Raw genomic sequence first — 25446 nt, forward strand, 5'->3', positions numbered from 1 at the left:
GGATTTAAAGGTAAAACATTTTTCTCAAGCTTGTACTTCTGTGGTAATGAATTTTTAGTTTTTTTAAAGAGCAATCATTGGCTAAATTTGAGGAGGTATGGTTCAGGAAAATTCTAGAAAATGTGTTCCACGAAGGACTTGGTTAAATGACTTAATTAACACTGACCCAGAAAAAAAAGATTAGGGTTCATACTTGCTTAGTACATCATTTTGACCTGAATGACCAAGACCAGAATCAGACCAAATATTTCTGGAGGAAGGTAGGTGATAAGATTTTTCTCTATCATTTAAGAGTAAGAAGATAAATAATCTTATTGAGATAAAAAATCATTATAAGGTGCTTTTCCAATGTAATGGACATTAAGTGCATTTATCAGTACTTATCTTTTAAGTGAGGAGTCCCTGGTGTTGCAAACCGTTAAGCTTTCATCTGCTTATCAAAAGATTGGCAGTTCACTCTACATCAACAAAAAGAACACCGAAGAGGAAATAACCAAATCAATACCATTCACAGTAGCCCCCAAGAAGATAAGATACTTAGGAATAAATCTTACCAAGGATGTAAAAGACCTATACAAAGAAAACTACAAAGTTCTACTACAAGAAATTCAAAAGGACATACTTAAGTGGAAAAACATACCTTGCTCATGGATAGGAAGACTTAACATAGTAAAAATGTCTATTCTACCAAAAGCCATCTATACATTTAACGCACTTCCGATCCAAATTCCAATGTCATATTTTAAGGGGATAGAGAAACAAATCACCAATTTCATATGGAAGGGAAAGAAGCCCCGGATAAGCAAAGCACTACTGAAAAAGAAGAAGAAAGTGGGAGGCCTCACCTTACCTGACTTCAGAACCTATTATACAGCCACAGTAGTCAAAACAGCCTGGTATTGGTACAACAACAGACACATAGACCAATGGAACAGAATTGAGAACCCAGACATAGATCCATCCACGTATGAGCAGCTGATATTTGACAAAGGACGAGTGTCAATTAACTGGGGAAAAGATAGCCTTTTTAACAAATGGTGCTGGCATAACTGGATATCCATTTGCAAAAAAATGAAACAGGACCCATACCTCACACCATGCACAAAAACTAACTCCAAGTGGATCAAAGACCTAAACATAAAGACTAAAACGATAAAGATCATGGAAGAAAAAATTGGGACAACCCTAGGAGCCCTAATACAAGGTATAAACAGAATACAAAACATTACTAAAAATGATGAAGAGAAACCCGATAACTGGGAGCTCCTAAAAATCAAACACCTATGCTTATCTAAAGACTTCACCAAAAGAGTAAAAAGACCACCTACAGATTGGGAAAGAATTTTCAGCTATGACATCTCCGACCAGCGCCTGATCTCTAAAATCTACATGATTCTGTCAAAACTCAACCACAAAAAGACAAACAACCCAATCAAGAAGTGGGCAAAGGATATGAACACACATTTCTCTAAAGAAGATATTCAGGCAGCCAACAGATACATGAGAAAATGCTCTCGATCATTAGCCATTAGAGAAATGCAAATTAAAACTACGATGAGATTCCATCTCACACCAGCAAGGCTGGCATTAATCCAAAAAACACAAAATAATAAATGTTGGAGAGGCTGCGGAGAGATTGGAACTCTCATACACTGCTGGTGGGAATGTAAAATGGTACAACCACTTTGGAAATCTATCTGGCGTTATCTTAAACAGTTAGAAATAGAACTACCATACAACCCAGAAATCCCACTCCTAGGAATATACCCTAGAGATACAAGAGCCTTCATACAAACAGATATATGCACACCCATGTTTATTGCAGCTCTGTTTACAATAGCAAAAAGTTGGAAGCAACCAAGGTGTCCATCAACGGATGAATGGGTAAATAAATTGTGGTATATTCACACAATGGAATACTACACATCGATAAAGAACAGTGACGAATCTGTGAAACATTTCATAACATGGAGGAACCTGGAAGGCATTTTGCTGAGCGAAATGAGTCAGAGGCAAAAGGACAAATATTGTATAAGACCACTATTATAAGATCTTGAGAAACAGTAAACCTGAGAAGAACACATACTTTTGTGGTTACGAGGGGGGGAGGGAGGGAGGGTGGGAGAGGGTTTTTTTTTACTGATTAATCAGTAGATAAGAACTGCTTTAGGTGAAGGGAAAGACAACACTCAATACATGGAAGGTCAGCTCAATTGGACTGGACCAAAAGCAAAGAAGTTTCCGGGATAAAATGAATGCTTCAAAGCTCAGCGGAGCAAGCGCGGGGGTCTGGGGAACATGGTTTGCGGGGACTTCTAAGTCAATTGGCAAAATAATTCTATTATGAAATCATTCTTCATCCCACTTTGAAATGTGGCGTCTGGGGTCTTAAATGCTAACAAGCAGCCATCTAAGATGCAGCAACTGGTCTCAACCCACCTGGAGCAAAGGAAAATGAAGAACACCAAGCCCACATGACAACTAAGAGCCCAAGAGACAGAAAGGGCCACATGAACCAGAGACCTACATCATCCTGAGACCAGAAGAACTAGTTGGTGCCCGGCCACAATCGATGACTGCCCTGACAGGGAGCTCAGCAGAGGACCCCTGAGGGAGCAGGAGATCAGTGGGATGCAGACCCCAAATTCTCATAAGAAGACCAAACTTAATGGTCTGACTGAGACTGGAGGAATCCCAGCGGCCATGGTCCCCAGACCTTCAGTTGACACAGGACAGGAACCATCCCCGAAGACAACTCATCAGAATTGAAAGGGACTGGTCAGCGGGTGGGAGAGAGACGCTGATGAAGAGTGAGCTAATTATATCAGGTGGACACTTGAGATTGTGTTGGCAACTCTTGTCTGGAGGGGGGATGGGAGGATAGAGAGAGGGAAGCCGGCAAAATTGTCAAGAAAGGAGAGACTGAAAGGGCTGACTCAAGACGGGGAGAGTAAGTGGGAGTAGGGAGTGAGATGTATGTAAACTTATATGTGACAGACTGATTGGATTTGTAAACGTTCACTTGAAGCTTAATAAAAGTTATTATAAAAAAAAAAAAAAGATTGGCAGTTCAAACCAGAGGTGCCTCGGGAGAAGGACCTGGCAATCTGCTTCCAAAAAGTCACGGCCATGAAAACCCTCTGGAGCACAGTTCTACTCTGCAACATGTGGGGTCACCATGAGTCAGAATCAACTCCATGTAACTTTTTTTAAGAAATCTTTTTAAGTGAAGAATTTGAATTAATGAGTAAAAGAATGGATGAACGAATGACTGCATGAAGGAATTCATGATTAATATTGAACAATGGAGATGGCAGACAAAGTGGTTAAGAGCAAGGGCTTGAGAATTACACCTGGGTTCAGATTCCAGCTCTATCATTTACTACCAGTAAGATTTTGGGCAAGCTTAAACTTACTTGGTGTGGCTCAGTTTCCGTGACTATAAAATTGGGCTTCTAATAATATCTACTTGCAGATGGTATGAGGATTATATAAGACAATACATGCAGAATCCTTACAACCTTGTAAACACCCACTAACATTTATTTTTACCCGTATTACTGTTACTCCTGGTCGTAAGGGGTATTATCGTTAGGAAGTGCATTCAGCAACATGAGCCACTGGACTGTTTCCAAAATTGCTGTTCTGATGACCTGAAAGACTTAGGATGTCTCACTTGGGTAGTATCTAAGTAGGCATTTCTCAAAAAATGTTCCACAACTCTATTGTTTGTCACCAGTGTTACGTGGTAAAAGTTCCTATAATGAGATAATATCGGAAAATGCTGTTTTGGAGACAGCACAACTTTTTTGAAACTTCTTTGTGCTCGTGTGCCCAGCATCTTGCAGGACTCCTATTCCTTGAAACATACTTTGGAAAAACACTGATGTCAGTGGATGTTGAAATAAACGCAGTGTATGTGGCACACCCTTCAAATACATGCTTCCTCCCTTGGGAACAATTGAAATCCAAATGACATATGCCAACATGATTTACGGCATGGGTTGCATATTGAAAACCAAATCCTACACCATGATTTCAAGATAGAGCTTTGTTTAGCCCCCAGGCCAGCATTCAGGCCTGTGGAGAAGGCTTGCATCCAGTCCTCTTAGACTGTTTCTGGGTCAGTGTTCTGGGCTTATTCAAACCTTCCATGTGCTGATAGTCACTTAGCCCTGATGAAGCACAGGGGTTACGTGCGTGGGCCTGGAGGTCTGATCTGGCCTCTTGTTTCTCAGCCTTATCCCATCCGACTCTCCCCCTTTTCACCCTGTGGTCAGTCATGTAAAGTTCTTTCAGTTTTGTGACAGGCCAGGCCCCCTACCTCTTATGCATCTTATTTCTCCTGCCAGGAATATCCTCTCCTCTACCCTTTCCTCTCAGCCTGCTTAACTCTTACTCATCTTTCAGGACTTAACTCTGGGGTTAAAATTAACTCCTCCTAGAAGCCAACCCAGATCCTCCCAGCCTCTCTGGGTGATCCTCTTATGCTCACTTTGCCCTTTTATTGTCACTTATTTTCCCTCTAGACTCTAAACTGATTTATATTATTTTATTTATTGAGCTTTAAACAGTGCAATGCTCAGACAATGAGTTTACGGTCCAGTCAGTTTTGTTAAATGACTATCAAGATACAGAGCATTTCCTTCATCCCAGAAACCTCGCTTTTACCCCTTCCCAATCAATGCCCACCCCTGGAACCAACCCCTCAACTGATTTCCATCACCGCAGGTGAATTCTGTTTATTCTAGAATGGAATGGAATCAGACAATATGTACCTTTTTGTACCCAGCTTGTTTCATTCAGCGTGGCACTTTTGGGATATGCCCATGTTGTAGTGTGCGCCTGTGCCTGGTTCTTTTTTATTGCTGAGTAGTCTTCCATTGGTGATTATGCCACAGTTTACTTATCACTCTTCTGTTGATGGTTTTGGCTATTATTAATAAAGCTGCTATGAGCATTCTTGTACAAGGTCTTTTTGTGAATCATATTTTCACTTCTATTGGATAAATACCTAGGAGTAGATTTTCTTTGGTCATAGGATAGGAGTCTGTTTAACTTTTAAGAAACTGTGAAACAGTTTTCCAAAGTGATTTTACTGACTATAAACCTCCTGGGTGCTGAGGCCAGGTCTTATTCAACTGGGTTTCCCTGGTGCCCAGCCCAATTCAGGGCACAGACTAAGCCTTCAGTGTTTATTGAATGAACAGATAAGAATCTCAAAACAATTTTTATTCTGACACATCCTCTACTGACAATGAAAAATGGATGCTTTGTTCATCAAAGGGACGGAGATTTCATTGGCTAAATGTGGGTTCATATATACCCAGTGCCTTATTTCATATATATATAAATATATATATATATATGGAGCCCTCTTGGCACAGTGGTTAAGAGTGTGGCTACTAACCAAAAGGATCGCAGTTTGAGTCCACCAGCTGCTCATTACATATATATACACACACACATGTTGTTGTTTTAGGTACCATCAAGTTGGTTCCAACTCATAGAAACCTTATGTACAACAGAACGAAACACTGCCCGGTCTGGCGCCATCCTTACAATTGTTGCTATGTTTGAACCCATTGTTGCAGCCACTGTGTCAATCCATGTTGTTGAAGGTCTTCCTCTTTTTCACTGACCCTCTACTTTACCAAGCATGATGTCCTTCTATAGGGACTGGTCCTTCCTGATAACCTGTCTAAAGTACATGAGATGAAGTCTTGCCACCCTCACATCTAAGGAGCGTTCTGGCTGTGCTTCTTCCAAGACAGATTTGTTTGTTCTCCTGGCAGTCCATGTTACAGTCAATCTTCTTTGCCAATAGCATAATTCAAAGGCATCAATTCTTCTTTGGTCTTCCTTATTCATTGTCTAGCTTTTGCACGCATACGAGGTGATTGAAAATATCATGGCTTTATATATATATATATGTATATGTGTATATATATGTACATATATGTGTATATAAGTTGCTGTTGAGTTGATTCTGATTCATGGCCACCGCACATGCTACAGAGCAGAACTGCATTCTATAGAATATTTAAGGCTATGACTTTTTGGAAGTAGATCACCAGGCCTTTCTCCCGAGGTGCCTCTTCCTAGGTACCTCTGGGTGGGTTCAAACTGCCAATTTGGATAAGTAGTCAAGCCCTTAACCATTTAAGCTACCTGGGGACTCCTGGGTTCATTATAGGCAAGCAAAAAAATGGGGAATACAGCCCCCCTCTCTCCCTGCTCCTGTACCTACTTCTCTTATTTCACACCAGCAATGTGTACAGGTAAAGCCAGGTATGTATCAGACAGTGTATATAGATGAAACCAGGAGATGAGACCATAGAAGGATCCTGATCACCAGTAGCAGCCATGCTTGTCTCCTAAAGTTAAAAATTCCGATACCACCATTCAAGGACCTCCAAAATATACTTTCCAGCTCTTCCCCTTGGTTAACCTGCATGAACTCATATTTGAGCTAAAGTTGACAACTCTCCTTTTCTTGATGAAATCTAGCATTTTCTCCTTTTTGCTATAGTGGCATACTCTGCCTAGAATACAGCCTATATGAGGATGCCATGTGTTCCTGTTGATGTGTCCTGGTCAGCCTTTAAGGCCCAGTTCAGATACTATCATCTCTCTGAAGTCTTTCTTGGTCACTGCATCTGGAAGCTCTCTGCCTCTCTGGAAGTTCTCTGAAGGGATTTTCTCCTACGGGCAGTGTTCACATAGCCGTTTAGACTACCTTTATTGTAGTTGTCTATTATGTCCACATTGTTCTGTGCAGTAACAGGCTTCTTGAGGGCAGCATGCTTAGCCACCTTCAGCAGTCTGGAAGGAGATAGGGCTGCTGGTCACAAAGGGAGGAGCTGAAGCTACTCTTCATGATTCTTGCTCTTGGTAGCTGATTCCACTACAGAAAAGTTTAGTTATATGGTAATATTATGACTTTCTTGGTGGTGTAGTGGTTAAGAACTACAACTGCTAACCAAAAGGGCGGCAGTTTGAATCCACCAGGTGCTCCTTGGAAACCCTATGGGGCAGTTCTACTCTGTCTTCTAGGGTCACTATGAGTCGGAATCAACTCAATGGCAACAAGTTTGGTTTTTTTTTTTCTTGAGAAGAGGTGTTTGCAGACTAACAGATCAGTCTAAAAGGAGGAGGATATAGTGCAAATTTGGAAATTTATGTTGGTGGATATTTAAAGAGAAATTAGCTATCTTTCTCTAGGCTCCAGGATTAATCACAGGTCACACGTCAGGAAGTACAAGTATAAGCAACTAGAGTAGATCCATGTCACATCTGTATGCATAAGACAACCTTGAATATTTCCTATATGAAGAGACAGCTCCAAGGAATAGAGCAAGGTTGTCCTGTGACTTACATATTCTTTTGTGATTGCTATTTTCGTAGTTTAAGGTACTAATTTTGGCTCCATTCTGCAAACTGCCTACTTTTCTAATAATAAAATTTATTAAAGTATTTATTTTAAGTTCTCAAACATAAATGTAAAAAGAATATCCAAAGAAGTTAAAGTCTGCACTGAACAACACATACTTTCTATTTAAAAACTGTAATCATTTTTGAGTAACTGACAAACTCAACACAGCAATTGGAAAATATATTTCAGGGTTTGACTCCTTAACAAATGTTGTTTCGAGCAAATAATAAGAATTTCAAAATTAACGTTTTTCATTTTTAAAAGGAAAAAAATTTATGTTGCTCTGAAGCCCTGAAAATGGTATCAGTTTCTCAGAATGGAATAGACATGTCAATTCTTTGACACATAATTTTGCCATTGATACAAGAGGAAAAAAGAATCACTCATTCGCAGACCTTTAAAATAAAGAATGGGATGCCAGTTTTTGTTTTTTTTTTTTAAAGTCTGGTAACAACATTAATTATTAAGTGGCAGGTAGAACTAATTAGCTTGGGTGTGTTTTGATCTAATTGCTTACCTTCTTCTGTTTTAAAGAAAAACACTGTACCTTGTATGCTTAAGAACTTTAACAGCTGCTTTTCCCTCTACTGAACCAGAAAGAAGTAAATGCAGCGTTAAAATTCCTAGGTTAATTTCCTGCCTTATTCAGCTGGCAGAGAAATGAATTAGATTCTTCTTCCCTCAGCAAAATGAGAGGCATAACTCTTTTGGGTGTGGGTGGGGTCATGAGGCATGCAGTTTCCAGAAATTCAGCTTTGTGTCCATGGTACTTAGAAGTCCCTAGCTTTTAGACCCTTAAGAGGAACTCAGTGCCATGAAAATCCTGCCCTATCCTTGTAGCTGTAGACCTAAAAACAAGACCTACATGTCATTAATTCAGCACACTCTTCAAAGGTTATCTGTGTGTCTTAACAGGGACTCCAAGATTTGAATACCTTAATTTGTTTCGATTATTTAAACATCAAACTTGACATGTTTTTTGTCTTCCTGAATGTATTATGGACAATTTCAAACATAATGCAGAAATAGAATAGTCCAGCAACCACTCATGTACCCATCACCGAAATTAAAAAATTAGTAACTTACGGCCAGTCAGTTTTATGTAGACTCTAACCCCACACACACGCTGTATTATTTTGAAGCAAAATCTAAAAGTCATCTGTAAACATTTATTTATCCATAAAAATTTCAGTACGTGTCTTTAAAAGATAAGAACTCTCTTTTTTAAAACTGTTATTACACCTATGAAAAATAACCATTATTTCATAGTATCAGTATATAGTCAGTGTTTCAATTTCTAATTATTTCACGAGTGTTGTGCATGTGTGTTTATGTGTATGTGTGTGTACACTTTTTACAGCTTGATTTTTTGACTCAGGATCCAAATAAAGACCACACATGTAATTGGCTGCTATGTATTTCTAAGAATTTTTTAAATATGAAAGTTTTAATTATGAAAAATTTCAAACATGCACAAATATTATATAAAATATACATCATCAATGTATTTAACAAATGTTAACATTTTGCCATATTTGCTTCAGTTGTCTTATTTCGCCTTTTTTCTTTTTTTTTAAGAAATAAAATACTACGGATATAGCCAAAGTTCCTCCCTCTTTTCTAAAATTTTGTATATCATTATTTCCATAGTATGTTTTTGTGCTATTGTCACATATATGTGTGTATCCATAAGTCATATATCACATTTTTTGTTTTTAATGGTTATATAAATAGCCATTAAAAGATATATATATATATATATATATGTCTTTTTGCAACCTGCTTTTTTGTCACTCAGCACTCATATTCATACATGTTAGTTGCTGTCAGGTCAGTTCTGACTCATGGCAACCTCACATGTGCAGAGTAAAACCACTCTATAGGGTTTTCAAAGCTATGACCTTTTGGAAGCAGATTGCCAGGCCTGTTTTCCAAGGCACCTCTGGGTGTGTGCAAACCGCCGTCTTTCCAGCTAGTAGTTGACTTGCTTATCTGTTTGCTTCACCCAGGGACTTCCATTCATAATATTTATTTTAAACTGTAGTACAGTTACACATTGCTTAACCTCTGTGATATGTTCTGTGAAACAGAATGTTACATGATTTGGACATTGTGAGAACACCATATTATGGATGAAGTTCCTTTCAGGCATTCGCTTCCAGGAAAAGGAGGTTTCGTCCATATGAAAAATTTGCTGGAGTAAATACCTTCCCTCTATAATTAGCACTTGCAGACTCACCACTCACTTTCACATTAAGCAGCGAAAAACAAAAAAACATTGTTTGAAGCGCTTGAACCACCCAGAGCTAGGACTAAACTCTAGTATTGATGTCTGGTCCTGCTTTTTCCTTAGGCATCTCGAACAAGCTTCCACCTGAGCAGTGATTGTCAACGTGCTGAGAGGGATTCTGTTTTGTGTTTGGTCCTCAATCCATGTCACTAGCAATTTCTCCGTATCTGATATAGGTCCTTCTAGCTTTTATCGTTAGCCTTGTAGCTTTCAGTGGAGCTGATCTTCTGACAGACTGGAGAATTTTTTCTTTGTTTTTGAGGGCCATCGTGACTGTCGAGTGTGACATGCCTAAATCCACTATGTCCCATTCTCTGATCAAGATTTCTGAACTTATTGGTTTTAATTTGTATATCATTTCTCATTTTAGATTTATCAAACATTCCCTTTAAATGGTAACAAACTTAATCTGATTTCATGTTGTAGATATTCTCTTATTTTATTGATTAACCGAGGCTCATAGGATAGTAACAGCTTCAAATGGTAGGGAAGGACATATTTCAAAACACATGTCTTCAGGTAGAGTATAGGATCTGGGTTTGTGTATTTAAAATTTTTCAGTATTAATCACTAAAATAATTTTTGTTTTATAAAAATATGTCTACACGGATGAATTTAGTAAAAGCCTTATAAGAAAAAACAGGAATTCCTAGCCAGTCATGTTTCCTCCTTACATGCCAGTTCCATGTAAGGAGGGTGACCAGTTATCCTAGAGTTAGCACTGAAATTCCTGTTTTCAGGAACCCCCTTGGTTTCTAGCAAACCAGTAGGTGGGTCACCAAACATGTCCAGAAGCAGTCACTTTCAACTCTTCATGCTGTTTCCTTCAGCATTTAGAAATGCATATTTGTAGGTAATAAACTTTTACCGCTATGAATTGATTTATTAATTTGAAAACAATCTGTACATTTCCTATTTTTGTTGGTGAAACTTCAGCTGTCTTATACCCGCTATCATCATCCTTCCAAAATGATATGGCTCAATTTTTGGTTAAATCATTATTTAGTGCATACATTATTACGATAATACGACAGTTCCTGTTGAGTCGATTCTGACATACGGCAACCCGATGTGTGTCAGAGTAGAACTGTGATCTGTAGGGTTTTCAAGGGCTGATTTTTTGGAAGTAGATTTCCAGGGCTTTCTTCCAAAGGCACCTCTGGGTGGACTTGAACGTCCAACCTGTTGTTTAGCAGTCTAGTATGTTAACCATTTGCACATACAGGGGACTATATAAATACTATTTAATGCTCAATTAAGGGAGTTTATCATGGTTAAATTTGCTGTGGAGTTTTAATTTTTCCTGGAGTTCATAATTGCATTATTTTTTCATTTGCATAGTGTTTCCCAGCTTCCTACTATTTTTCCCTCCAAAACTCCTATACCACTCTTAATAACTTAAAATATTACTTTACACTCAATAAATCCAATATCGATCAGTTCCATTTTCTTTCCTGGAAATTCCTGTTTTAGGGTCTTCCTGTTCCAATATGGACTGGCTTCTCTCCAGGCCCTTTATATAGTTGTCACCTTGGGGCATCCCTTCCCATCTCTCCTGTGTTGGATCATCTGTGTTCTTGATCCCATGCTTCATCTTCTATGGTATACAGTAAGTCCCCAGGTTAAGAATGCCTGACTTACAGACAACTTGTACTTAAGTACAAACTGCCATAAAGCCTATTGCATGAAAAACTTGAGTTTAATACAACGGCGTGTAATAATGAACGCATGCACTGTTTTGTGATACTCATGAAAACATTGCCTGGCTTCAGCAGCTCTTTTGTTCTATCTAAACAATTTTTAAGAACTATTTAATGTTTTTTACAATACCGTGTTATACCTACACACACACACGCAGTTTGTCTCTTTTTAGTACAGTACCGTATGTAGTTACTTTTATTATTGCTGTATTATTACTATTGTTATTATGTTTAAGATGTTTTAGTGTATTTGGAAGTGTTTCTTAAGTGTTTTATATGCACGGACAGGTAAAATATATGCTATATGCTAAGACAAACATTTAACTAACTGACACTAAAAAGAACCATATGTACCTATTCTGTCCTGGAAACCCTGGTGGTGTAGTGGTTAAGAGCTACAGCTGCTAACTGAAAGGTGGCAATTTGAATTCGCCAGGTGCTCCTTGGAAACCCTATGGGGAAGTTTACTCTGTCCTATGGAATCGACTCAATGGCAACAGGTTTGCTTGTTTGTTTGTTTTTGGTACCTGTTCTCATGTACAATTCAACTTAAAGACAGACTTAGGAACGGATTTTATTCATAACCCGAGGAATGCCTGTATTCTCTTATTTGATAGAGCATATCTCCAGGGCCTTCTTAAGCAAAGATGTAATGGAAATAAATTTTTTGAATTAGTTGAAATTTTTTTTCATTCCATTTATTTATTTGATTTGCTACTTTTACACTTGGTTTATAATTTGTCTGGGTTCAAGACTCTAGATTAAAAATTATTTTCCCTTGGAATTCTGAAGGATTTGATTCTTCCACTTTCTAGGATTATTGCTGAGAAATCTGAGGCCATTCTGATTCCTAATCATTTGCTTGTGACCTGTTTTTACTCTCTGGAAGCTTTTAGGATTTCTTTTTTTATTCCCTCTTGTGTGAACCTCATGAATATATGCCTTAGTGTGTGTGTGTGTGTTTTTTTTGTTGTTGAAGTCGTTTTTATGGTTATTCATTAGGTCCTTTCCATCTGGAGACTCATTTACTTTAATTTTGGCAAATTTTCTTTTTTTTTCTCCTCCTCCTTTTTTGGAATAATTGCTTTAGTTTTATCTTATTTGAACTCTTTTAGTTGGAAATTGAAACTCGTGGATGAATTCTCTGATTTTTCTATCCTTTTTTTAATTTCTGTTTCTCTATATTTTTATTCTACTATCTGGGAGATTTTCTTATCCTTAAGGAGCCCCTTCCTAAGGAGCCCTGGTGGTGCAGTGGTTAAACACTCAGCTGTGAATCAAAATGTTGGTAGTTTGTGGTTTTATCTCCGTGTGTATTTTAGGCTCCCTCTTTCATATTCCACAGTACACCTACCATTTTGGTTGGGTATGAGAATTGAATTAAATAAGATGTATGTACAAAGCAAGTAGACCAGTGCCTGATACTCAAAAGTTATGTTGTTTTTTAATTGTAAAGGCTTTCCACAGCCTTGCTATTTATATTTTAGGATCTCCTTGAAGTACCGCAAAAATAATTATAGACACTGAACCTTTGGGGAGAATACTGTTTAAGTATAAAAAGTTAGTGTTGTAAGAAACCTGAAAAATCTTTCAGATTAAGAATTTTTGCACTTTAATCTGTTTAGAAGTAACCAAGTGATATGTTACAAATAATTGGGCAACTACTAAAGTTTGTAAACCACTAAAATTTGGTATATATAATATAAATTACAGAAAATTGAAATTGCCCTTGTAATAACAATTGTCTCCCTCACTTGCATTCTGACGTATTTCCTGTGGAGGGAAGGACTAGGAGTTACTGCGCTAGCCCAGGAATTGCTAAGAATCTGTAGCCTATATTATCTGTGTAACAGTCCTGAAATTGGGTCAGGCAATGGGGGTGTGCTCTGCATGTGGATATCATCCTGAGTGTTGTGGGGGCGAAAGGTTGAGGACTCCTATCTGGTTCAAGTGCTGAAGTTTACAAATGAGAAAACAGGAGTTCTAGGTGTGATGGTTATTGCCCAAGGCTGAACAACTTTAGTAGCTTAGCAGGAGAATTCCTGTAATGCAATTCTACCTTGACTACATTTTCAATTGGATTCGGCCAAGAAGACAAGGATCAGACTAAATGAAATTTCAAGGCACTTTCTAAACATTAGAATTCCAAACTGATCATGCCTCATGCCTCTAATTAGAGTAGATAGAATTTTTGAATTGAAACCAAAACCAAGCCCACTGCTGTTGAGTCGATTCCGACTCATAGTGACCCCACAGGGTTTCCAAGGCTGTAAATCTTTACGGAAGCAGACTGCCACATCTTTCTCTTGCGGAGTGGCTGGTGGGTTTGAGCCACCAACTTTTGCTTAGCAGCCTAGCGCTTTAACAACTGTGCCACCAGGCTCCTTCTAATTTTTGAATTACGCATTCACTCATTCATTCATTCATTCATTCATTTGACAATATGTATTGACACCTAGTATTATTATGACCTCAAATGTATTTTGATGCTATTGGACTAGAAGTACTACTTTTATTTCCTATTTCTTAAATATTACTTTTTAGCTTTAAATAAACTCAGACTTAAAAGATGAAAGAATAGGAATCTAAATACCAAAAGAACCTTATCAATTAATTGCTATGGAGAAATGAACCCAGAGTATAAAACAAGATGTTTTCTGAACTACATTTCACCTGGGAGCTGTTATTAGACATTGAGTCAAGGGCAAAGACTATACCTGCACCTATATCTTTTTTTATGGATAGCTGTAAACTCAAATGAACCTTATCAATTTTATGGCATAGAGTCATACAATCTGTGGATCTTCCTAAATAGATAATAAACCCATACACAGCACTTGCCAACAACTTGTCATACAGTTGCATTAAATTGATCCAAATGCACTTGGCATCCGGAGTAGGTCTCTAATTTATTGCTACAAGGTCTCATTTACATCAGAAATATAGAAGTTACATTGTTGGAATAACACAGAACCCTTTACAATCTTAGAGTCTAAATATGCAGAAGGCTATGAACTTAAAAAATTTATTATGAAAATCTTCAAACATATACAAAAGTAGAGAGAATTGTTTAATGAACCCCACGTACCCATACCCCGCTTAATAATTACCAGCCCACAGCCAATCATGTTTCATCAATGCCCCTCTTTCTTTCCTCTCATATTGGATTACCTTGATGCAGATCCAGGACATCCTATTATTTCCTCCAAAAATAAATCTTTTTTTAAAAGATAAGTACTCTTGGAAAAAAAAGCAATATCATTATTATGCCTATAAAAATTAACATTTGTTACTTAAAATCATACTGTTAGTACTTAAATTTCTCTGTCTCATATAGTTTTTCCCAGTTGGTTTGTTTGCATTGGGATCCAAATAATTCCATAAATTGGATTTGGTTGGTATATCTCTTAAGTCTCTTTTAATCTGAAGTTCTCCTCCTTCTCTCTCTCTTTTTTAATCTTACAATTTATTTGTTGAAAAGACCAGGTAATTTTTTTACTGAAGAATTCCCACATTCTGGATTTTGCTGATTGCATCCCATGGTGTTACTTAACGTATTTTTCTACCCCTATATCTGCTGTAAGGGGCCCTGGTGGTTCAGTGATTAAGACCTCGGCTGCTAACCAAAAGGCTGGCAGTTCGTATCCACCAGCCGCCCCTTGGAAACCTTATGGGGCAGGTCTACTCTGTCCTGTAGAGTTGCTCTGAGTTGGAATCGACTAGGCAGCAATGGGTTTGGGTTTGGTTTATCTCTTGTAAAGTATATTTCCTGAGGTGGAAATAGTTGTTTGATTAAAAGCAGGCTCTATTTTTAGATGTGGAAAAAACTTCATAGACCATGTTGTATATTTCCTATTGCAGCCCTTCATGAGTCATGCAAAGTCTGGTTGTCTCTTTTTGTGATGTTAAAATTGAACGGTGGATTCAGACCTTATCAGCTTAATTCATCCATCACAGAGTTCCCCATCAACTTTTTTCCTAATGGTTTTAACAGCTATTGATGATTATCGCCTGGGGCCATTATTTCTGTAAGGTTACAAAATCATCCTAGTCTCATCACCAGCTCTTTGGTTATTCTTAGGTAAAAGGTTAGGAGCTTATGAATTTGGAAAATCTCACCTATTTCCAGCTCCCCTCTCCTTCCCCGTGCTTTATTCTGGCACGTCAGCCATTTATTGTCTCTTTCTTATTCTATAAGTAGATTCTAATTCTTTACTGCAGTATTTCTCAAAGTGTGTGACCTTGAAGTTACACTGTGAGAAAAGGCTCCCTGATTAAATGAGTGTGGGGGTGCTGCGTACTGAGTTTCCCTCTCTCAGCTTTATAACGCATGAGAGCATATTAAAGTTTCCAGGAGTCTGTCAATCAAAAAACTTGATTAACACAACATTTCGTCAAATTTTTTTGACCACCGTATTTTTACCCTAGTATCCTCGCTAGACAAACACACTTTGAAGTGCTTCTCAAGGAAGAGGGAAAGGTGGAAACACTCGTCCCTTCCTCCCGTGAGGCTTGCTGATGCTGCTGTTACCACTTCTTAGTGGTGATCCTTGGGAGAGCAAAGCAAAGTTGAGGCCGCAGAGAGGACTGATGTATCATGTAACATTTTTTTGATTGCTTCAATTGCTGTGTTTCTTGTCAGCGTTATTTACATAGCCAGCATACGTTTTTCCAAATACATTAATTACTGAGAAGAAAATTAATAAAATCCAACTCTCACAGTCAAAGCTTAAAAAAAAATGATAATGCAGTTTGCTTTCTTGCATTATAAATTTATACTTGTACCTCTCTCCCTCACGCACTCACCCCAGAGCACACACTCCAGTTATTTTATTTCAGGTGTAGTACTGGTACATGAGGGACAGAAATGGAAGTCATCACACTAATGTAGATTCTTTGCTTCAGATATCAACTCTGGGATGGTTTTCATGCTAGAGGCTCATATCCTGTTTGTGACTCACTGTGGAAAATTGAGTTGAGCAAAATTAGAGACAGAGACCAATTTTCCTTTGCTCTGAAGGTACCTCAAGCTCTGCACAATAAATGTTTTCTATTAGAAAGAAAACGTTGTACATTAGTGCTCCTAAGAAAAGGTAGAGATTGCCAGTAATGCCATCAGGAAACGATTTTTTAAATGTTTCAGAGTGTAAGCATGAATTGATCATCAAATAGAGAATACAACTTAATTTGCAGAGTTGGAACAATAATGATGAAATCTTTTTTTTTTTTCTCTTTTTGAGGTAAAGTTACTCAAGCAGAGTGAGAATTTTGATTTTAAGAACATGCACAAGGAATACAGTAATAAGTACAAGTCAGATGCTTGATTAAAATAAACAAGTCTAGAGCCAAGGACCAGAAGATACAAAGCTCTGTTTTGTGACCTTTGTTGGCAGGGGTGCAATAGGATAAGACAGGGAGAGGGTGGAACAATGTGTCATTAATGAGCTCAACTTTAGACTAAACATACTTTTTGTAGCTCCAGGCTTCTGAGTGCCTGGCCGTCAAGTATACTGTTGAGCTAAATTCAAACCTTGACAGTTGATGTTTATGATGAAAGTGGTGCTGGTTGGTTCTGTGCTTTTATATTTAAACAAAACTTTCATTTAAAAATGATCTTGATTTAAAATGCTTTTCTCTTCAGAAAAAGACGACATTAATTAAATACTTTGAGATGATAGACAACCCTTTTCTACTTGTCACAAACCTGTTCTTTCTGACAAGTTACTCTTAAGTTAGCTGCTCCCAGGAGGTGAACACAAGTGCAGATTTTGACTGTGAACATTATCTCTCATCAGTTTTCCAAATACTAACCTTTGAGGATTGTGTGTGGGCTCACCTCAAATATGTGTTGTTGGGAAGATTGAAGATGGAGGGGTGGGACAAGTGTCTGGTGATTGCCCTAAACACATTGTTTTAAATACAATATAAGGTAATGAGTTTGATTGTACTTCTTAAGTATAAAGTAGTTGAAAATTGCATCTGTTTGTTGCACCCCTAGAATATTGTTTGGTGAGTCACTGAGCCAAAATACAGATGCAAACGTTCTCATACAGTGAAAGATGTTTAAGAGCCCTTACTGGCGTCCTACTTCCGAAAAAGTCGACCGTTGAAAACCCTATGGAGCAATGGAGCAATGGAGCAATGGAGCACAGTTCTACCCTGACATACCTGGGGCGTCCATGAGTTGGAGTTGATTCAATGGCCAGAGGTGGTGGAATAATGATTTTAGTCTAATCCTCCAGGAAGTAAAGCCCGGAAAGGTGAAGGGACCTGCCCAAGGCTGTTTTACCTTGTGCTTTAAAAGATTTCACTTTGCTTCCCAGTTTAGGAGGTACTTTATTGGTGTTGAATTTGGCACTTGGTTACATTTTATACATTGAGGATATAGTCTGGTCTTGAAAATAACCAATTATCCAGTTGGCCCAAGAGAATGATAATGATAGTGAGCCGATGGAGGGAAGGTTGATTTTATGTTCGGCCAAGTGCCGGCTTTTCTGGATCTGATTTATATCATTGTATGTCATCCTGGAGCCCATGTTCTCTTCACTGCTAGTTAGAAATTTCAATGGTGGCACACAAGAAAAGTATGAGAATGTTAAACCAAAATGTCAACCAGTAGGCTGCAGCTAAGTGCTAAAAATAAGGAAACTTAGGGAATTGTTTCTGGCTCTCAGAGATGTGTGCAATGCATGACCCTTGGTAGCACAGATATTTCCTGTCCCACATACCTACAAGAGAGAGTGCCAGCCAAATTGTAGACACCTATAATTTTTTTAAAGCTTCATTAGAAGCCTGACTTAGATACCACCCACCAAAAAACCAAACCCACTGCTGTGGAGTCAATTCTGAGTCATAGTGACCCTGTAGGACAGACTAGAGCTGTCCCAAAGGGTTTCAAAGGAGCACCTAGCAGATTTGAACTGCCGACCTTTTGGTTAGCAGCTGTAGCTCTTAACCACTATGCCACCAGGGTTTCCTTCGACACCACACTGTCCCTATAATATAAGAAAGGAGATTACTTGTGGGGTCTGATGTTTTAGTGTATGAATAAAAGCTCAGTTATGTAGTAGAAAAAACTCTGAACCAAGATTCTACTTCTTCACTTGGCTTAGCCACAATTTTAATCCTTTTTGAATTTCACCTTCTTTGTCTTTTTCTTTTTTAAAGTTAATATTTAGTGTCCAGGGATCAACTTATTTCTTTTATGTCAAGTTAGAAAGTTGTGCTGAGACACTTGGTTGAAAGGTTCCTGGTAGTTTGAAGTTTTGTCTCACTACAATAGTATTTGGTTTTTAGTTAACTCAATTATGATTGTATTAATATTTCTTTGCTTATTAAAAAATGAGACATTCTATTTGTATGTCCATCAATTTATAGGCATTTTATTACAAATGAAATTGGGTGGTTAATTTTACTCCCCAGGAATTCTGCTTTCTGAATCAGTGAAGTTTTATTTTAACCAATGTTTTTTCAGTTTAGAGTTCTGTATGAAGAGCATGCTCTCTAGAGTAAAAAGTGTGGAAAAAGGTGGCTGGCCTTGAGAAATATACAATTGCTGTGCTGGAGTCCTTTCAGGGTTGAAATGGAGTAATAAAATCAGAAATCACAGAACAGTTCCTGATTTCAAAGACAGACTGTCTAACCTTGTCTACATAGTTCAGGTGGAAACCAAGAAGTAACATGGAGAAGGAAATTGAGTTCCCGTCCAGGTGATATACAACCAAAACAACACCCACTTGTACATCTGGAATTACAATGTGGGCAGTTCACCTCAGGGTCCAGCAAGCTCTCACCTAGAAATGTTTTTCTCCTGTATTTCTATTCTTATGTGAGAAAGCCCTGATTAAATTTCTACGCCCAGTGCACACACAGAAAATTAGTTCCCCTACTCCCTGCATTCATTCATGGTTCTCTATCTTCTTGAACTAGAGCCTGTAATTTAATTTAAAAATAATTATTTCTGATATATATTTGGTTCTTTGGCTCTTTTTTTTGAAAAAGCGTCTTTTAAAGACATTAAGGGGACTTCCCAGGTACCTAGATTCACCAGTGTTTTGAACACTTTGCTACATGTTTCACTCCCCAGAGGAATGAAACTTAGGTGGATTAGAGGCTTCCAGTGTGCCTAGCCTTGTCACATTTAACAGTAGTCACCTCCAAGCTGCCTTATGCAATGGATAATTTTTCATTTTCAGTGTAGCATTTCTTGGACCCTGACTGGACCTTCCGCTGCCTAGGAGGTGACACGTGGTGGCTTAGGCAAACTGTTCGCCAATCCATCAGTATCTGGTAGATACAGGCTTTTGAGTTTTTGTTTGTTTGTTTAAATTATATAATGATAACTGTCAGTAGGTAAACTGAGAATTTTTTAGAGGTGAGATGGTACAGTGGGATGGATAGCTTTTTATATGGCCTTTCTCACAATGGTACTGTTAACTCCAACCAAATGACTGGGTAGGACTATGGAAATGAGGTGTTTGTGGCCCACCAAAGGGATTGGATAGCTTGCTAATAATGCAAATAAAGTGCATGGCATGCTGTGGGGCTGGGGCCATGCAAATAAGGTGCATGGAACCCAAATGACAGGATTGGTCAGTTTTGCCATTCTGCTGGCCTTAAAATGAACCATTCCAGAGGCAGGGAGAGGGGACCTCACTACCACCAAGAAAGAAGAGCTAGGAGTAGAGTGCATCCTTTGGACCCAGGATCCCTGTGCTGAGAGCCTCCTACACCCAAACAACAGAGAGAGTGGGTGCTGTAACCCTGGAGATGGTGAGAGGCAGTGAGAAGCAGTGGCAGGGAAATGGCAGCAGCAGAGGCAGCAGAACCAGACTAGCAGGAGATGGCACAGTGGGCTTTCCAGCTCACAGAGCAAGAAAACTGAGCACCTTTGGGCAGGAGGCTTGCTGGCGGAGTGGGGTGCCTCTGGGCACTTGGTGGAGCTAGGCTTCTAGACCTATGGACCTAGAGAGCTGAGCTCCCTTGGGCCAAAGTTTACTGTCAGAGTGGGGTGCCTCTGAGCTCTTATTAATGGAGCTAAAGAGCTCTGTAACACTTGCCCAAGCAGGGCAGACGCTGGGCTGAGAAGCCAAAGGGCTGAGGGCCAGAAAGAGGCCTGCCTGCAGGCATGGCTGAGAAGAGACTGTCCTGATTAAAGAATCATATCCTGAGTCATTTCTGATCCTGAATTGTAACCTGTTACTTCCCGAATAAACGCCATCATCATAAGTATGGTCTGTGAGGTCTGTGTGGCCATTACAACAAATTTATCAACCCAACAGGGAGGTAGAGTGTGCTGTGGGAAACAGGTCTCATGTCAGAATTGGTAAAAAGGTTGGAGAGGGGAGGCCTTCGCTTCAGGAGTCTGCTTTGGGCTGATGCCGATGGCGATTCTGTCTCCCACTCGTGAAGTTAGAGGAGATCAGATTTCCCCACCATGCCATTTTTACAGACAGCTTCATTCATTCAATAACTGGGAAAAGGAATTGAAAGTGTGAAAGTGTATTGTGACCACAGACAGGCATACTTTTTCTTCCAATCCAGTAAAATAGGATGGAGAGCATTATAGGTTGATATTCAGTCTTTTTAATAGTGGAATCATTGCCTGGGGAGTTTTGCTTTTGCCTGATTATGAGGGAGGTAACTAATTCTATAACAGTTGGTGTGTCAATTTGAGGTACTCAGAATGTCTTTTGGAGGGGGGCAGTAAATGAGTCTCACAGTGTGGTACTTAAGGGATGGTAAGTGTTAAACATCTAAACCAAACCCATAGCTGTCAAGTTGATTCCAGCTCACAGCAACCTCGTAGGACAGAGTAGAACTGTCCCATAGGGTTTCCAAGGCTGTGATCTTTATGGAAACAGACTGCCATATTTTTCGCCCGTGGAACAGAGCAGCTGGTGTGTTCCAACTACTGACCTTTTGGTTAGCAGCCGAACGCTTGACCACTGCCCACCAGGGCTCCTTTTTAAACATCCAGTGTCTCTTAATTCAGAAAAATTATAAAGTTACTTTCAACTCAACAAGAAATGAGAATCATACAAGAATCTTGATCAGATGAACAGAGAGTCCCAAGTAAAAATGGTCCTCTGAGTTCAAATCTTCCTAGCTGCATGACTTTGGGCAAGGAATTTAACTAGCTTGAGCCTCATTTTCCCAGTGTGCAAAGTGTGCGTTACAACATTTTGAAGATGGAAGAGATGATGAACATAAAAGACCTGGGACAGTTTCTGTGTCCAGAGAAGGCACTTGAGAAATAGTTATAGGCATCTTCTGTGGTTATGTTCCCAGTAGTTATTGAGCTCCTCCTGATAGGACCTGGGATCAGGGTCAGTAGAATCTGCACAAATCATCTCAATGCAAATGGATTTTTTTCTTTGTGCCCCATTAGTAATTAAAGGGTCGGGGATAGCCTAAACATTTGAGTTGAGCTGGAGTAGCCTTACCTTCTCACCTCCTCTTTCCCCTATATCCCCACCTCCAGGGTCCTTTAAGCTTCACTGGCCCAGTTCAGCTTTTGGCACTGTTCCTCCAGGTGACCTTTGTCTACTTCCTGAGGCCCTGGCTGCAACTGCCTCATTGGCCCCGCCTCCTATTGGAAGAAGTGATGAAATGAGGTGTTGCAAAGGGCACTGCATCACTTTGCCTTCCATTCTAGACAAGCCTTGCTTCCTACCTTCCTAGCAACCAAGGATGCTAGTTAAAGTTAGGAGGGCAAAAGTCACACGAATTTACATCATTAAAATGCCAGCAGTTATGTGCATCCATCTAAATAATAGCGGCTGTGAATAAAACGTGGCAAGGCAGTAAGGGCCTCCTGTTAATGAATGAAAAAAGAGCAGAGGCAGGCTATACATCCTCCCCATCTGGATTTCCATACATACTCTGCTTTTTGTCCTGACTTCTTGTTGTCATTAGTCGCCTTCATTCAAGTCGGCTGTGCCTCATGGTGACCTTATGTATAACAGAACGAAATGTTGCCCAGTCTTGTGTCCTCTCCATGATCGTTGATATGTTTAAGTCCATTGTTGCAGCTATCGTGTCAATCCATCTTCTTGAGGGTTTCTCTTGTTTTCACTAGCCCTCTACTTTTGCCATGACAGAAGCTGGTTATTTGTAATTTTGCCATATGGCCGAGCCTCGGGGAGGGTGGTCAATGGAACAAGTGCAGAGAAAATGGTTTGCAGCTGGTGTCTACCTTTCCTCCACACTAAAACCCACCTTTATTTCCCTTGTAAACCATAATATTAGAGGGTTTATCAGAGAAAGGGAGAATAGACAGTGCCCTGCTGTTGCTAGGCAACCAGAAAAAAACAACCCAAGTCATCATTGATAATGGATGATTTTCCCTAGGAATCTGGCTGCTCCTGCTAAGTAGTTCATGCAGTGTTAACGGATTTGCATAATGGTGAGGCTGGAAGCTCTCCATTCTTCAACTCCTTACTCCTTACCTCCTCGCCCACATCAGTAAAGTCCCAGATCCATTATTTAAGTCTTGAGATCAGTTCTTGACTTTGAGATATTCTGAGAGAAGGTGCTAGGCAGATGCAAATGGACTTTATTATACAACTAGAGTATATATTGTATTTCTAAGGTCCTAAACCATTTTAAAAAATAAATGGATACCCTCTGCTCAGCAGTAACAGTATTTTAACAGTTGGTGGATGCTGACAGGTCTATATTCATTTAACACTTCCCTGGGAGTCTTTTGCAAAGGTAAATTTTAGCCACAAGAGAAGTCTCTGCATACAACTGAGCACATTTGAATGATACTGATTACATTATCAGATACCAATTTTGTTCCGTTCTCGCTGGGCTCCTCCATCTCTCAGTGGCTGACTTTATGGCACTGTATTTCCCAGTCTTGGAGGGTACTGACCCTCTAATGATGATGTCACCTGCCTGGTGGGTCCCAAGCTGACTTCCTGTAACCTGTGCTGTATGTTCGTTGCAGATTTGGTCACCTCCCTGACTGAATTCCCAACCTCCCAAGACTCAACTCAACATCGCCCTCAACCACTGACATTTATAACGGAAGCAAAGCTAAATCTACAGACAGTGACGAGGCAAGATGGAGAGATTGGAGATCCAGCCGAAGAAAATATTGTTTACCTCTAATTGTGTGTAGTTATGTTCCCATATAAAACAAAACACTGGCACTTTTGAGAGAAACTTGTTTTTTTCTTTTCCTGATGTATGTGTAATTGTCTGTGTCCAAATTGTTTTAAGAATGATATTTAATATTTCATGTAAGTTCATAGGTGGAGGGCCATGAATCTAATGATTAAATTATTGAAAGCAGCTCTGTTTGTTTAATCTTTACCTTATGATACCTAATTTCAGATTCCTGGAGGAGAAATTAACTTGAATAAGTAAAAAGAAGTATTTTAAAAGTTGTTTTGACTCTGGAGCAAAATTCCATATTGCATTTTCTCCTGAATCTTCTGGATTTTGGAAGACCTCCTAAGACCTGGATGAAACAATTTGGATGTAAGGAAGCGATATTGGTAATGGGCCAACTTTCCCAGTCACAGCTGATTATCAGGAATGGCTTCTGGGCTCCCAAAGGCAGAGGAGGCTGGGGGAAAGGGCCATCCAGGCTACTTTTTATGTGCTACTTTCTCTTCAGCGCATCAGAAGGGCTACTCCTGGTGGCCGTTCATACCAGCGTTCGACCAAGCTGTCCTGAGCACCTGTTCTGACCAGGCAGCCACTGTGCTGGGGACACAGTCCTGACACTTTTAAGACCTGAGCTACATGCTTTGCTGCTGCAGGTTCCTGGTTCTGATGCTAGTAGGCTTTCAAGCCACAGTTCAGCATCATCTTTCAACTCAGCCATCAGCAGAGACCCAGGGCACCAGCAAGTCCGTTTTGATTTAAATGCAGAAGTCCATGTGAGCCTTCCACTGGGCCCTGTCCCTGCAGCAACTAGGGAGCATTGACAGCTGCCATTCACTAGAAGAAACTCTTTTCTGCAGGTCTTTAAGGAAAAAAAAAACCTCTCTCTGTGTAGCTTGCCTCCTGTGTATGCTTTTCCGTAAAGGAAAACTGGCACGTCCTGCCTTCGGAGCAATAAGGGCTTTTGTGTGAGAAAATAAACCAGAAAACTTTTGCATCTTTTTCTTCAGAAATATTTGTATATGTTTTGCTCGGTGTCAATAAATATCTTTTACGTCATTATTTTACGTTGTAATTGTAATATTAAGCGGAGGGTCATAATAAAATACACATTTCACACACAAACACAATCTCCCCTTGTTGCAAGTGAAAATACTTCAGAAGTATTCAATTTACCCAGAATTGCAACACTGAACAGGGAGAGAGATATGACAGGAAGGGGAAAAAGTTCACCCAGAACCTCATTGCCTATTTTTTCTACTTAAAATTTTAAGTTGTATATCTATATTTATTTTCACTTAGGCAAGTCACATCTTAGTTTTTTTTTTTAAAGCTTTTCTTTTTTGGCACTTTTTTCTGAGTCACTTTTTCTGGCCATTTTGATCATAATCATATTAAAAATTCAGTAAATAATCCTTCCACAAAATGAATATAACATTAAAAATCTAGTCAATGACTTCACCCCCAAGCATATCTAGCTAGCTGGTTAGCTAGATAGCTAGCTAGCTGCTCTTGGGTCAACTCCAACTCATGTTACCTCATGAAACCTCATGAAACGTTGCCCAGTCCTGCGTCTTCCTCATGATCACTGGCATTTTCAAGTCATTGTTGTAGTTATTGTGCCAATCCATCTCACCAAGGGTCTCCCTCAACCTTGTTGGCCCTCTGCTTCACCAAACATGATGTCCTCCTCCAGCGATTAATCCTTCCTAATAATGTGTCCAAAGCAAGCGAGTCAGACAATGTTCTGTTCTGATCCATAAGATTTTGATTGGCTAATTTGCAGACGTAGATCGCCAGGCCTTTCTTCCTAGTCTCTCTTAGGCTGTCAGCTCTGCTGAAAACTGCCCCCCATGGGTGACCCTGCTGATATTTGAAATACCAGTGGCATAGCTTCCAGCATC

The 25446-nt window shown here is 39.3% G+C and overlaps 1 protein-coding gene across 4 annotated transcripts in view; it reads left to right on the forward strand.

The window, feature by feature from the left end:
• Window positions 1–24595, forward strand: part of ARHGEF28 (Rho guanine nucleotide exchange factor 28) — a 391051-nt gene extending 366456 nt beyond the window's left edge. For all 4 annotated transcript variants that reach the window (XM_049865615.1, XM_049865633.1, XM_049865625.1 and 1 more), the window contains one exon: window positions 23379–24595. In XM_049865615.1, coding sequence (XP_049721572.1) covers window positions 23379–23542 — 164 coding nt within the window. In that variant the 3' untranslated portion in view covers window positions 23543–24595. The remainder of the gene's footprint in view (window positions 1–23378) is intronic.
• The last annotated feature ends 851 nt before the right edge of the window (window positions 24596–25446 follow it).

The sequence above is a fragment of the Elephas maximus genome, chromosome 2 (genome assembly GCF_024166365.1).
Source record: "Elephas maximus indicus isolate mEleMax1 chromosome 2, mEleMax1 primary haplotype, whole genome shotgun sequence".
Classification (NCBI taxonomy): Eukaryota; Metazoa; Chordata; class Mammalia; order Proboscidea; family Elephantidae; genus Elephas; species Elephas maximus.